This window comes from Meleagris gallopavo, chromosome Z, assembly GCF_905368555.1.
Source record: "Meleagris gallopavo chromosome Z, MGAL_WU_HG_1.1, whole genome shotgun sequence".
In the NCBI taxonomy this organism is placed as follows: domain Eukaryota; kingdom Metazoa; phylum Chordata; class Aves; order Galliformes; family Phasianidae; genus Meleagris; species Meleagris gallopavo.
In genome coordinates, this window is record NC_139435.1 from 7,622,114 (window position 1) to 7,636,909 (window position 14,796).

Consider the following 14,796-nt stretch of genomic DNA (forward strand, 5'->3'; position numbering starts at 1 on the left):
AAAGACCATCTGTTCCAATTCCTCTGCAGTGAGTGGGGACACCCATAGCTGTCAGGTGCTCAGAGCCCCTCCAGCCTGACCACTCAAAATGAATTTTTTTAATGTTTCTGGAACTTTGTTTAAAAAAAAAATAATAAAACTTCCCATAATCTGTTCTATGAACAGGATCAGCGACTGTTTCTGGGGTAGGTGGCTCAGAACTGAATCACTCAATCATAGAATCATCAAGGTTGGAAAAGACCATTCAGATCATCTAGTCCAGCCATCAACCCATCCCCACCATGCTCACTGACCATATTCATCAGTGACACATCTCCATGTCATCACTCTGGGCAGCCTGTGCTGGTGCCTCCACATTTTTTGTGAGAATAGATTTTTCCCGATATCCAACCTGAAATGGCAGAACTTGAGCAGAGGTTCAGGCTTGTTCCATGTGTGACTTGCTGGGGGTTTATTTCTTGTGTTCCCAATCACAGCTTTGGGGCAGAAGATGAGGAGTGCTTCTCTGGAGATCCCATCTGAGGCTGGTGGAGGGGCTTCAGGCAGGTTGAATTGTGCCAGGAGATGGTTTTGGGCTTTGCTATGCAGAACTATTCCCTACTGGCTGGCTTTCTTGGCTGTTCTGAATGGCAGGACAGCATAGAAGATAATATCCAGTGCTGGGATCTCTGCAGCCTCTGCACAACAGACTCAGCTCTGAGTCTTGTTCCACCAGCATCTGCTGACAGCACGGGTATTGGATGGCAATGTTTGCTGTCCTAGCCTATCAGTATTTGGTTCATTGGTTTGCACAGATTTATTAGACACAAAAAGAGTATTCAGGCATGTTTGTTGTTGCAAGAAGTACAGTGTTAGGAACCTAGGCAGATAGACCAGTCCCTTTTACATAAGAAAAGCAAAACCACTTGGGTCTCAGCTAAGCAAGTGTTTAAATCCCTTTTCTGCACAAAAAGATTTGTTTAAAAGTTTTGCACTGGCACGTGTAAAACAGATATTCTCACTATAGCACATGTTTTTAGCCTGCTTCTGAACCCAGCAAGAAGCAGTGATATCTGGAGTTCTGTCTCTTTGCATCTGTTTTACCCTGCTGAACAACAGCTGTTGGATAATGCTGCTTGAATTAGGACATGGTAAATAACCTTTTAGTTTATATTCAGGGCTGAACTTGAGCTGCTAGGGCCCAGGTGTTCAATTTTTTTCCTTATTTTAGTTACTGTTCTGTTTAGACTAAAACTGTGGAGTTGTATTGCAAGTCCACGTGGACACTGGTATATAAAGTGAACTGTTTTGCGGCCCTGATGGAAATTGTAATGGTAGCTTGTTATCTCCTTTTGTCCTAACTAAGATGTTTTGCTTTTTCCAGGCTCACATTAAATTCCCTATTGACTATCCGTATTCACCACCTACATTCAGATTCCTGACCAAAATGTGGCACCCCAACATTTATGAGGTAAAAGTTCATTTGTTTGTTTTTTTAAACAAGTTTTTCGCAGGCACGTGGGAATGTTTTCTAGTTTTTTAAACGTATATTGTTGGTAGTCAGTGTCTCTGGCCGTAACTGAAGCAGTTAGCAATTTATGTTAAATGCCAGATTCATGGTTGAACATTAATTCTAAAACCTGTATGAAATGCTGTTCTTGTAGGCAAGGATGGAGCCTTTATTATACTGGCAAGTACAGGTGAAGCACTGTACTGTGAATGCCAACAGTTTCAAGGGGTCCTTGGATAAAGGTGTCTTACTCTGCTGTGGTACATAAGCAACAAGTGGTTGTTTATATGCTTTTCATTATAATTTTTAGCACGTCCCACAAAACTGTGTAAAAAAAAACAATATAAAACAGGGAATGCAGCAACCAGCCTACAAGTGGAAAGGTTTAGTCTTGGGGCACTTTGACTGCAAGAGAACTAGAGCTGTGTTGGAGTTCAGCTTCAGAAGTCTTGTGCAGCTTGGTTGCCAATTTGAAGCAGCCCCTTAGATCAGTGATCATTGGTCACACTCAAAGGGTAATATTGTGGGTCTGTGAATCCATAACTGGATCTTGGTATAACTAATGGGAAGTGGAATATTTTTATATAAGTGCTCTTTGGCAAGCAGCACTCCTTAGCTTGAAAGCATTATCTTGGAGCAACTTAAAGTGATTATTGCAATTGGTTCAAAACCAACCAGTTTCAGAAAGCCAGATTTGAAAGCTGAAGGCCTATTGTAGATGAAAACAAGCTTTTAGAGGCCAATCAAATTCCTGCTGAACTTTTGAATATTCTAACCAAATGTCAGCCTGCTAGGACTGTATCAGAATACTTTTCAAGATGCTAAAGGCCCTTCAAAAATGCTCTTGTCCCTTGTCCTCCTGAAAGAGATTCTGCAAGCTTCCTATGGGTCCAAACAGGAATGTCATTTCCTCACTGTGAGCTTCATTTGATGCCTTGGGCTTCGAAGGCCCTTTGCTAACAAGTCACTGCTGCTGGATGTCCGCCCTGGATGAATGCTCTCCAAATGTCACACTGAACTTCACTGATCTTTTAGTCATAAATAGCCAAAAGCTTAACCAAACTTCAGTGCAAAACAGGATTGAAATTAGTTCTAATTACTGGATGCACAGGAGGACTACTGCCTTGTTAGGCACAGGGTCTTCCTAAAAATCAATCATCTAGTAGTTCTGTTGTCTTCAGTTTTGGACTTCACACCAAATCTAACATGTAGCCAAGGACAGCATTTCTCTTTAAGGATCATTTTCAGTAGTATGGGAGTTTGATCTATAAATAAACTTTAAAAAAAAAAAAAAACACAACAAAAAAAGTCTTGGCACCTGCAGATTATTGCAGAACTGTAGCATAGATGTTTCTGAATCCAGACATTCTCATGCAGGAGGTGAGTGGGAAATGGTTACCAAGATGGTACATACAAAATGAGTCTTGGAAAGGACCTCTCCCAGTGCCAGTGGGAAAGATGAAAAATTGGCTCTAGAAACAGCTGAAGGTAGGAGGAGAAACTAACCCAAAACCTAATGAGTGTTCTTTGGGTTACTCTTCAAATACTCCAGCACTCATCTTTGTTCTTTATGTTCATAGTGATATTTCTTGGAGCTGAGGGAATCTGAAACAGCTTGCAGGCTGTTTTGGAAACAATATATAAGCACTGAAGATGAGGCACTGGGATAACTCCAAATGAAACTGAGAATAAATCAGCAAAGGGCTTGAGGTTTGAGGGTTTGTCATGAGGAAAAAAACATCTTTCAGTGTAGTGGAGATGAAAGAAAGTAACAGTTTGCAGAATCTGCTGGTGAGACCAGATGGAGAGGTTGAGGCTGACGTTCCAGTTCTGAGCAAACACTTCAGTAACTTACGCATTTTCCTCATCCCACTTGCTTGGTCATCTAGTTGAATTTCATTAAAACTACATTTAGCTTTAGACTTTTATTTTTAAGGTAACACAACCTTCTCATTCCATCATAATAGATGTATAGGCTCTTCCTTCTTCTGGTTGATAGAACAGGGAAAGTGATACATTTATCTTTCAAAAGCATATGTAGGATGACTGCACTGTCTACTTGACTACACTGATCCCTAAATCCTTGTGCTGACTTCATCAGGTCCCACCACACTTCTGCTTCTTCAGTCTCAACCTTGCCCTGTTTGTAGTCTCAAACATGTAACACTAATTGTAGCAAAAGGGAAAAATCTTTGCTTCCCTCTTCATACTACAGATATTTGTTGGCCCAGATATTGCTTAACCTGATTCTAGGAAAGACTTCCCACAAGTGCTGCAGCTCTTTCTCGTGGTCAGCAACACTTTTTCCAGGTCAACATCACTAAATTTGCCTGGGAAATTTTTAAAGGAGAACCTGTGTAAACAAGAGGGAATTTGGAAGAAAGCCAGAAGAGAACATAAACATTGCTTGAGTAAGGTTAATTTCACCTTAAAATGATAATAAAAATATTTATAGGTTGCACAAGTCTTTTGAGATCCAGAAAGAGAAACTGCCTTGTTATGGCAAACTGTTCCAGCAACATAAACGTGTGCTTGGGTATTCAGCAGCTCCAGGTGCTACTTTGCTTTTTGTAGTTACGTTCTTGATGAAAAGATGCTTCAAGATGATGACAGCTTGCTAAATTAGTACACCTGGCAGGTTCAGTGAGTAGCTGAATTCTGGATACCGATCACAAGCCTGCAGTGTTGAAGTAGGATCTCATTTGACTGTACAACAAATGTCATTCTTTAAGCTTACTATGAGGAACATTTCGGAAGGCTCTTCAGGTGAGCTGCTGCTATCTGCAGCCATGATCACTGGCTGGAGCTCAAAGGCACAGATGTTATCACTGTGAGCAGTGCTGCTTTGTGCTCCATCTTCTGTGGGCAAAATAGTGTTGGAGAGTTCTCAGGATGCAGCCAAGACAGAGCACTCGGGGAACTGCCCTACCTGTTTTCAGTCTTGGACCAAGCTCATCTGCAGTTTCTCTTGTTGGTATGACCAACCCATTAGGTGAGGGTGACAAAGGGACAGCATGAACACTTCCTGTCAGCCTGGCCTACGCCACCTGAGGATGCCTCTGAGAGCTTGTAAGTAATTCTTGTAGCTGGCTGCAAGAGGCAATAAGCCAGCAGAGCTTGGAGGCGATGTCTTGGCTGGACATGAACCCATCTGTAGCTTCCCTTCAGCCTGCACAAAGACACTTGGTGTCAGCTTTACTGGGAAACGTCAGCTGTGACGGATATTGCTACAGTACTCCTATGAAGTAATCATGACAGGGTGCTGTTGCAAACAGAGGATTGGTTTTACAGGCTTCTTAAAGTATTTATAAATTGTGAAACTTTAAATCCGTATTTGGGCTATAGCACTGGTGAATTAAACACAGGTTGAGGATTGTGTGGCTGTATGGCTTCCATATACTGCCAAAATATTCTTCCTCTTGCATGCTGGAAGGGATTTTCAGTGGAACCTTCAGAGCATCTCCTGCTTTTTCACCAGATATTTCAAACGGCTCTGTCACCAGGGAGTAGTGTAAGCCTGCCTTGCATTCTGTTCAACTTGCATACATCCCAGGAGAAGCATTGTTATGATACCTGAACTAGGATAGAGTGTTGAATCCTTGGATTTAAAGATTCCTGTTGCTAACTCAGTCATCACTGGGGGAAAAAAGACATGGGGACATGGGGTCTCATGACTAAAGTTCATTTCTATTACTGTGGTAGTATATGCTATCTAGAGACTAATAGAGTTTTATTAGCTACTATTCTTTTTGTTTGCTTTGCTACATTCTTTTAAAATTCTTGACCTGAGATTGTTTTGTACCAATCTGCAGTCAAGCTCTAAAACAAGGAAAACTTTGAACATGTTAATACAGTAGACCCAGGAAGAATTGAGAACCATTTGCAGTTCCTGCATGGTTTTTATTGTCATTTGGGATGTTCATATCAACAAGATTTCTGTTCAAATATAGCCAGAGATTGAATTGAGTCTTCAGACCGTTAGCCAAGCTATTCTCAACTTTCATTTCTGTCTTTCAGAATGGAGATGTATGTATTTCAATTCTTCACCCACCTGTGGATGATCCACAAAGTGGAGAGCTGCCATCTGAGAGGTGGAACCCTACCCAAAACGTCAGGTAACAGTGAGAAGCAGTGATGCACAAAGCTGACCTCAAAGTCCTGTCATCTTTCTCCTGAACTAAAGCCTCTGTTGGGAAAAAGCTTGGAAGGGAATGTAAGGCTTAGGGGGGTTTTCAGGGCTTGAACCAAGTAGGATCCAGACTTAGCAAGCGGTCTGAAAATACTAGAGGCTCTGTATCTTGCTGCCATGTTAACAATGAGAGCCTTCTGTACTCTTCACAGGTTTTTGTGTCCTTAAAGCAGACACTTCCAAATCCTTCTAAGGTATCTAAGGTATCACTCATCGAAAAGGACATCTTGTAGTATTCAGGCTTGGCAGAAATAACTTTGTGCATAATCCTACCGATGGTGTACCTTCTAGTATAGGCCCGTATCTCTGTCCTGTAGTGCAGTGTCTTGAGCAGTTAGCTAAGTGTTTCTCTAGGTACCAAAATGAAAGGATCATTAAGCACCAGAGGCATTCAAGGCTATCACACCCATTTTTTAAAACATAGCTGGGTTTCATTGTAACCTTAAGACATTGCCAATAAAGAACTGACAAAACAAATATCAAATAACAAACCACTGACCTGTGAAGCAGTAGTGATGTAGTGGAAAATCCTTGAACTCAGGTACTCCTGTTTCAACTATTTGATGTGATTCATTATCCAAATAAGGTTGAAATAATTGTCCCTAATTTTTCCCATATCATATGGGAATTACAGTTGTTTTCAGAATGATTTATTAGATGTTTTTTTCGATTTGAATGGTAGATCCAGCCAAAGCATCTCAGTCCCTGTGAGGGAATGCAGCAGTTTGAAAAGGGTTGTCTGAGAGTTTGGGTCTGCTTTTATCTGACTTAGCTTCATTAAATTAATCTGAAAAGAGCCTTTGTCAAAGCAAAGATCTAGCAAGGGGGGTTTATTGGATTCTTGATCCTTGGAATAGGTTTGTAACATGCACTGCAGAGTGCTGAACTAGGACTAACGTGGCAGGAAACTGGGAAATGTTAACAGTCAGCAGATTATAACAACTGATGTTCCTTCCTGGAACACACTGTTTCAGGGTTAAAAAGGCTCAAGCAAAATGGTGCATTTTAGCTGTGTGAAGTTGTGAAGGTCAAGGCAAATGTTATCCAATCCATCTAAAGTAAAAGTCAGTATGAAGCAATCTCTCAAAAGTTCCACCTCAGTTTTGTTTTTAATTTTCTTTGAAATAGCTTTTAAATTATGTGTTGCTAAGCTACATTCAGTTGTCCCTCTGCTCACATGGCTGCTAAATTGTTCATGTGTTTGATGTGATTATCTCCTCCAGTTATGATGACTAGATGACAAGCCTCAATTCATAGCTAAGAAACAGAATAAGGCATTCATTATTTAGGTCATTTTGACTATTTCATCCTATGCAACACAAAGCTTAACCTTTCTAGTTCTGATTGCTGCTTTTTCTTACTGTGATGCAATTTTCAGTGCTTATTCTACGAGAACACATTGACATAAGGAGAAAGCATTCTTTCTGAGAAGAAAACATTCCTGAGGTGCATCAGCAAGTGGGAACAAAATTTGTCCTTACCCCATTGCCTGCATCACCCACTGGGCTAAGTGCTGCATACAGACCTTCCTGCTGGGGTCCCATCTGGCTCTGCAAGCCTCTGGAGTCTGTCAGATAGGAGGCAGCAGGACTGAAGGTGCATGAGGGGAGCACATTTGTGTGTAATAAGCTGTGTTCACAAGCCAGAGCCTCTCTTCATTTTCTAAGTCCTGCTGAGTATTGGCAGCTTACTACCATGCTTGAAGTGTTTATAGCGGGGGGATATCATTCTTATCTTTGAGTGCACCTGTGCTCCCACCTCTAAAGGTGTCAAGCATAATTGTGTTTTGAGCACGATAAATACAAACTTTCCTATCACTCATAGCTGGATGAGTCAGCTCTAAGTAAATTCAACAGAAGTCCAGCAATGTGTACAGGAATGCAATGTGACCTGTGTGGCAGATGTGCTGTTCCTTTTCGTGTCTAATGGGCCATAAAGCTGAGGAAGCGGTGGCAGGACTTGGGAGCAGAGGATCCTTGATCATATTAGTTGCCCTTCTCCCCTGAGTCCACTGTGCCCTTTGAGGTGTCCAGCCCATTTGTCATCAGTGTGTGCACTCAGCACAGTGTTCAAGGTGCTGGTACTTCCATGTCTTGTGAAGACAGGTGATGTCCTGCCTTGCTGTTCTTTGCTTTTTGAGGATGCTAATTCCTGTTGGCTTTTTCAGCTGCCTTAGCACACACTGAGCTGACAGAAGCTATCCAGACCTAACATTACTGTCAGTAATGCCAAAGCCAAGACTTTTTAAGTGGAAATAAGAATATGCCATACTTAGCTCTGACAAAGTAACTGAATCCAGGTGCTAACTCCTCTCCTACCTGGGCCTTCTCCAGGCTGTGCTTGCTTTGCAGTAAAACCACTGCTGGAGCTGACCTGGCTTCACAGCCTGCCGGCTAGGAATTGAGGGCTTTTAGATGTATCCTTGAGATGAAGTGGAAGATTTGTCTGCCCATCATTCCAGTCTGGCAAAGCAGTTTTTTTCCAGAGCTGTCATTCTCTTCCTACTGAATTATATCTTTTGGAAAACAATCTGCAGAAGACTCCTGGTAGTTGTGCTTAGCAGTCTGTCCAGGCGTGTTTAGTTTCAGAACCTTTCAAGGAGCAGAGCATCCAAATGACCGAGCATTTCCTGGAATTGTACACCAGTTACAATCTGCTAGATGTGCTCAGCATGCAGTGCTCTGAGCGCACCTCTAAATCACTGTGAGTACAGTAGGAACTGAGTCTCCTTCATCTAATTCTGCAGAGCAGTTGCTGTGTTCTGCTGCATTTCAAGACATATTACTTGTCTCTGTTCTTTCCTTCTGTTCAGGTGGCAGTGGGGCCGCTGCAGAGGGTCATAGGAAACGCAGGGACTGGGTGAGAGGTGGTGTTTGCAGAACAATGTGCCCAGTTATCTCTGTGCTGTGGACAGAAATCCAGGAGAGTTCTGTGCTGGGGTTATGCAAGTGGTTCATGCTGGTGTTGCTGAAGTGTTGCAACTGAATCCAGCTGAGTGTATGGTGCTTTGCCTGGGTGTTAAAAAAGAAAAAAAACCAACCCATCTTCATTGCCTTCCTCCTGCTGTGCTTGCTGCCACAGCAGCTCTGGAGCTGCATGTGTGGAGGAGAAGTGATGCCTGGCTCCAGCCTCTGAGCAGGGCAGGGAGGCCTGGCTGCAGGGCTTTTGGTCACAGCAGGATGGGAAGAGAGCCTGGCATTCTGCTGGTAAACTGAATGTCACCAGGAGCAGGCTCCAACCCTGCACCATCCACAGGCAGTGTGGATGAGATGAAATCTGGCCTGATCTGAGCTCTGCTGGCCACCCCCGTCACAGACGTGAACAGAAGAGATGGGCCAGGTGCCAGAGCATGCTTAGCTTTGTGCTCCCTCTCCACACTTGTTCTCTTCTAGCTAGAATATGAGCTCTTGGGTCAGGTGGTGAAGGAAAGGCCTTGGCAGTTCAGTCTGGGGGAACCCTTGGGCATGGCAGCTCAAGTCCATAAGTACCTGCTTTCCCTTCAGCTGTTGTTCACTTATCCTCAGGTTAAGTTTTGACTTCAAACAATACATTTTGGTGCTTTTCTGATGCATCACCTAAAGAAGTTGCCATCATCCAGAATCTATGAGTGCTTTTGCTCTGACAGTGTTGTTATGGTTGCCTTTTTCAGGACTATATTACTGAGTGTAATCTCTTTGCTTAATGAGCCCAACACATTCTCTCCTGCCAATGTGGATGCATCAGTCATGTTCAGAAAATGGAGGGACAGTAAAGGAAAAGACAAGGAGTATGCAGAAATCATAAGGTAAGTTGTGCAGCGTATGATGCTGTGCTACTCGCCTCCTGCTCCGAATCCTACAGAAGGACTGCTTGCGGAACTTGCTGACACCAGCTCCTCTCTGTGGCTACTGCTGTAGAAGTGAATTTTAGTCCTATTCCAAGCCCAATTTTCTGGTTTCCGCAGAATAGGTGCAGAAGAAAGACCTGTCTAATCTGTCTTTGAATTGTTCTTTTTTCACATTAATCTGGCATGGTACACTGTAAAATGTATTGGTGGCTAGTAAACCCCAGTCGAAGTCCATGCTTGCCTTTGAGCACAGCCTGCCTTGGTTGCGATTGAAACTGACTGCGTCCTACTAATTCTGTGCTTAATGCACTCATGAATCATAATCTTGTCCCTCCAATTTGAAGGAATATCAGCAGGATTTGGCAAATGCTTACAAAGCTTGGAGTTTGTTTAGCTTGAAGCATTGTTCAGTCTTGACTGTCCTTTGCTCAGAAGCTCGTGGTTTGTCAGGTGCTGCTGGAAGACAATGCAGTTTGAATTGAGGTGGCTTGGAAACACAACTGAGCAGCCCCTGCTGCAGAGCGGCTTTTTGCCACACTGCAAAAAAAGACACCAGGATGGCTGCTGGCCTGACCTAAGTGAGAAGAATGGCTGGAGTCTCAGCCCCGGCCAGCCTTCTTGACTTCAGCAGGACTAGGAGTAATCTAGGAGCGGGCAGGAGGGGGTAGCCTGACCCCTGATCCCCTGGCCCTGTGGCCTGGTAAAACACCCTGATATTGGGGTGACTCCATGTTCCTGCCACTCTCACTGTACCATGACAGCTGAGAGGTGCCAAATACTTTTGAAAATCCCAGTTTTGAGCATACTGAGATGGTCTTCAGTGGTGGAGGAGGCTGTGGACAGCAGCTTGGAAACCCCCTCAGTAAGTCATCTTAGGAAATCCCACAACAGCTCTTGTGCATCAAGGCAGTCAGTGTAGTGAGACTTGCTCTGAGCTCTGGCAAGCCTCTAGCACAGAGTTTGGTATAATAGCTGACTGTATGTTGCTGGAAGGGTGCATGCCACAAACAAACCTGGGGTGCTCCCAAACGCGGGGGCTATGGGAACTCAATCTGCTGTTGCTGGCAGTGCCTCAACTGGCTGAGGGCTGCAAATGGAGCTGTGGGAGGTGGAGAACCCTGCACCCGCTCACCCTCCTGCTCTGTCCTCCCCCAGAAAACAGGTGTTGGCTACCAAAGCTGAGGCAGAGAAGGATGGCGTGAAGGTCCCCACTACGCTGGCAGAGTACTGCATCAAAACTAAAGTGCCTTCCAATGACAACAGTTCGGATTTGCTTTATGACGACTTGTATGACGACGACATTGATGATGAAGACGAGGAGGAGGAGGACGCCGACTGTTACGATGACGACGATTCTGGCAACGAGGAGTCGTGACCTGCTCCCTCTGTGCCCCTGTACTGCCCTGCCAACTCAGGCCAGAAGGGAGCAGCGGTAACCTAGCAGCAGTCCAGCAAAAAAGTGTGGGGGGGGGATCAAAAAACTTTTGTCTCCTGCTGTCTCCTGTTGTATGGATCTGTTTGCTCCTTTTTTATGGACCTCTTAGAGACCCTCCACAGAATGTCTGAATTCTTGCATTCTTAACCCTTTCATCACTGTATTACAATTTCTTTTTGAAAAAGAAAATCCCCTTTTCACTTCTCTACGAAACGCTCACAGCGAAAAAGGTTTGCTCGCATTTAGGTTCTTGAGTTCAATACAGTCTTGCATTGAGGTTTTTAATGTATTTAAAGCTGGAACAAACACATTGGAAGCTGTGTTTTGGGGAGCTCAAGTGCTGCATTTACTGGGAAGAAAAAAATCCACACAAAGCAAATTGCCAAGGTTTAGCTGCTCCATTTACAATAATAGCGTGTGTACATTCGTTTAGCCTTGTGGTGGTGGCTTTTCCTTTATAAGGTGGGGGGCGGAGAGTGTAAAGCTACTGTGTGTTGAGCTTGATGGGATGTTACTGAAAGGTACAGTATTCCTTTTCAGCCTGCTCACAATAAGAAAGAGGTGGCTTGTGGTATGAACCCTAAAATAAACACTTAACACTTCACGTCTGTACAACTGAGCCCTGGATTGCTATTTACTTCTTGTTTCCAGATTAAATTAGGGTTAAAAAGAAAATCCAGTTTAGCTATGCTGCTTCCAGAAACCTGCAGCCGGTGCTTATCCCCAAACTGTCTTTGGCGAGGGGAGAGGCTGATGGCCACCTGTCCCTGTGCTTGCTTGCAGCCCTGCTTCCTGCAGCCTGAATCCCGTGCTGGCCTTTTCCCGCTTGCTTGTGTAGAGCAATGCTGTGCTGTTGTGGGCTCTGGGGGCAGGCAGAAGGGAAGGCTCCTGCATGTTCCTATGAGCTGTCAGCCCAGCTTGCAGCCCTCTTGGGCAGGGGATCCTACACACTGTCTTCTGCAGCACCCTCCTGTTCGGTCCCTCCACATTGTGACCCCTTTGCCACGTGCTTTTGTTTGGCTGTGGTGTATTGGCTTGACTTGACTTCTAGGGTGGTGTTCAGCTTCCCTCCTGCCTTCACCAGGGCTGGTGAGACTCCCTGCTGAGATCACCAGGCTCAAGCACGTGGTTGTGCTCTTTGTATGCTGTGGGGCTCTCGATGGTACGGCACCATCTGCAGTATGGTGGTGGAAGCAAGCCTGGTCCTGGGTCTGCATGCATCCCTGGAGCAGGCTGAGAACAGGAGCTGCAGAGTGGTATGTCTGCAGTGACGTGCATAGGGGCAGCAAAGCTGTTTGCAGAATGCTGCAGCTGGGGAGGGCTGGAGGTTGGTGGCACCTCAACCCTGCAGTCAGCAGCGTGGCTCCGCTGCCCCAGCTATGTGTGCCTGCATCTCACCTGCAGCTTCCAGTGGGGCTTGGGACCACGCTGCTGACCTGGTTGGAAATTAGGATACTGCATCTTTCAGGAGCTCCCATGTACTTTTGACCGTCTTCACTGTATACTCTCCAGTGACTTGTATTTTCAAGCTTGGTGTTGTAAGATGCATTATCATGATTCTTCTGTTACCCTTTTTTAAAGACAAAAAAAAAAAAAAAAAAAAAAGACAAAAACGAAAAAAGGAAAAAAAAAAAACCAACCAAAACCGACCTATTTTGAGAGCTCCTGCGTTAACCAGAGTAATTTCTCTTCCCACTGTCCCCTGCAGTGTCATTGCTTGTTGACTTGCTGGTTTCCTTTTTTAGAGATACAAACTGAGTATGAGGTTTTTTTTTGAAACTATTTAAGAGATTGAGGAGAAATGTTTACCTGAGCTGTATTCTGGTTTTTCTTAACCCACTCCCGGTCTCAGCCCATGTTAGCGTTTACATTTGCAACCACAGCCCTTTCAGATGCAGTTTTCATCCATTCTGAAACCAGCAGGGTACACTTAGGGTTCTTAGTAGTTTTCTTAGCTGAAATCCCAGATGTTTTCCTTTTTTTTTTCTTCAATATAATTTACCAGAGAGAATTAACTGATGCATTTTTGTGTTGTCTTCCCCTTCAGTAGTTATATTTTGTCTTTTCTGCACATCTGTCTACTAATAAAAAATGTGAAATGAAAATACCCCTGTACAGTCACATCACTGTTACTCGAGCTTTTCTGTTTGCATGGGTTTACTTAAAGCTTTGAGTCACCACCACCGCGCTCTGTGTTGGGTGTCTCTATGCAGGCACAGGTAAGGGGTGCAAGAACATCAGGCCTGCTGTGCAGTGTGAGCGGCAGAACAACGTCCCAAAACCAAAGCAAAGGGAGTGAGCAAGTTGAAGAACGAGTCTGAGCTCGGGGCTGCAGTGGGAAGCAGCAGTGATGCAGGGCTGCTGCTGGCATTGCACACTGCAGCAGCGCAGGGCAGGGCTGGAATGTTAGGCTGCAGCCATGCAGGGGCCCTGAATTCTTGCAACAGTGCAGAGTTAGAGCTGAATTTCCAGAGGTGCTGTTGCAGGGGTTGTGCCCGACCCGTCCAGCAGGAGGTGGGACAGTAAATGCAGCACAAATTTGGGCACATGAGGTGCTGGGAGCTTTTTTTCCCATCATTGGTGGCCAACTGGAAACAGTGGAAAGCAGTGATGTATGCAGGTTGCTGCCAAAGTGATACCTCCTACTTATTTTCATGGAAACTACAACAGATACACAGCGCACAGTAACACTATTTGATAGAGCAAGTTCTCAGCTACAAAACACACAACTTCTCAACAATAGTCACCACCGTGACCTCTGCATTTTTGCCAGAGATAAACAAGAGCCAGCAAGCTGTGCTTGTAACAATCTACGCCAGCAGAGGTGACCGTTTGTCACTACTGGATGCACCACCCACTGCCCCGCTGTGTGCACAGCCACCATAAACATTCAGCAAACATCACTGAATGTCAGTGGGTGGTATTGTTTTTTCTTTTAATCTTGACACGTTGATCAGTGCGCCCAGGTGAACCTGCTGAGGTTCAACACATCCAACGCGAGGCGTCGCAGCCGGGTCGTGGCAACCCCCGCTGCCAGTACGAGCCGGGGGATGTAGGGATAGAGCACAGCCCTGCCGGAAAGGACCTGGGGGTGCCGGTGGATGGCAGCTGGGCGTGAGCCAGCAGTGTGCCCTGCGGCCCACACAGCCGGCCGGATCCTGGGCCGCATCCAAAGCAGCGCGGCCAGCAGGGCGAGGGAGGGGATCCTGCCCCTCTGCTCTGCGCTGTGACACCTCACCTGGAGCGCTGCGTCCACAGGCGGAGTGCTCAGCACAGCAGAGACGGGGGCCTGTTGGAGAGCGTCCAGAGGAGGGCCGCACAAAGGATCAGGGATGGAGCAGCTCCCTACGAGGACAGGCTGAGAGAGCTGGGGCTGTGCAGCCTGGACAAGAGAAGGCTGAGGGAGACCTGGGGGCGGCCTGTCTGTGTCTACGTGGGGCTGTAAGAAAGATGAGGACAGGCCCTTTAGCAGTGTCTGCTGTGACGGGACAAGGAGAAATGGTTTCAAACTAAAAGAAGGGAGATTTGGACTGGATATAAAGAAAGTTTTTACAATCAGGGTGGTGAGTAACCAACAGAGGTTGCCCAGAGGGGTGGTGAATGCCTGTTCCTGGAGACACTCAAGGTCAGGTTGGAGGGGCTCCGAGCTTTGGGTGTCCCTGCTCATTGCAGGGGAGTTGGACCATAAGATCCCTAATCTGCCACCTCAAACAACTCTGTGATATTTTTCTGCACAGAGGAATAACAAAATAAAAGGTATTACCTTCAGAGCAGCTGCAGTAAGCAAGGCAACATGGTGACACAGCTGGAAGACCTCAGGGCTGAGCATGGCTAGGGCCAGTGCCAGTGCAGCCTCC

At 45.3% G+C, this 14,796-nt stretch overlaps 1 protein-coding gene across 1 annotated transcript in view; it reads left to right on the forward strand.

Annotated features, from left to right (window-relative positions):
- The window catches only part of UBE2R2 (ubiquitin conjugating enzyme E2 R2), a 53,054-nt gene extending 40,010 nt beyond the window's left edge, over positions 1-13,044 (forward strand). Inside the window, exons 2-5 of the mRNA XM_085212918.1 lie at positions 1,364-1,450; positions 5,507-5,604; positions 9,328-9,462; positions 10,660-13,044. Of these exons, the coding sequence (XP_085069044.1) occupies positions 1,364-1,450; positions 5,507-5,604; positions 9,328-9,462; positions 10,660-10,879 (540 nt within the window). The 3' untranslated portion in view covers positions 10,880-13,044. The remainder of the gene's footprint in view (positions 1-1,363; positions 1,451-5,506; positions 5,605-9,327; positions 9,463-10,659) is intronic.
- The last annotated feature ends 1,752 nt before the right edge of the window (positions 13,045-14,796 follow it).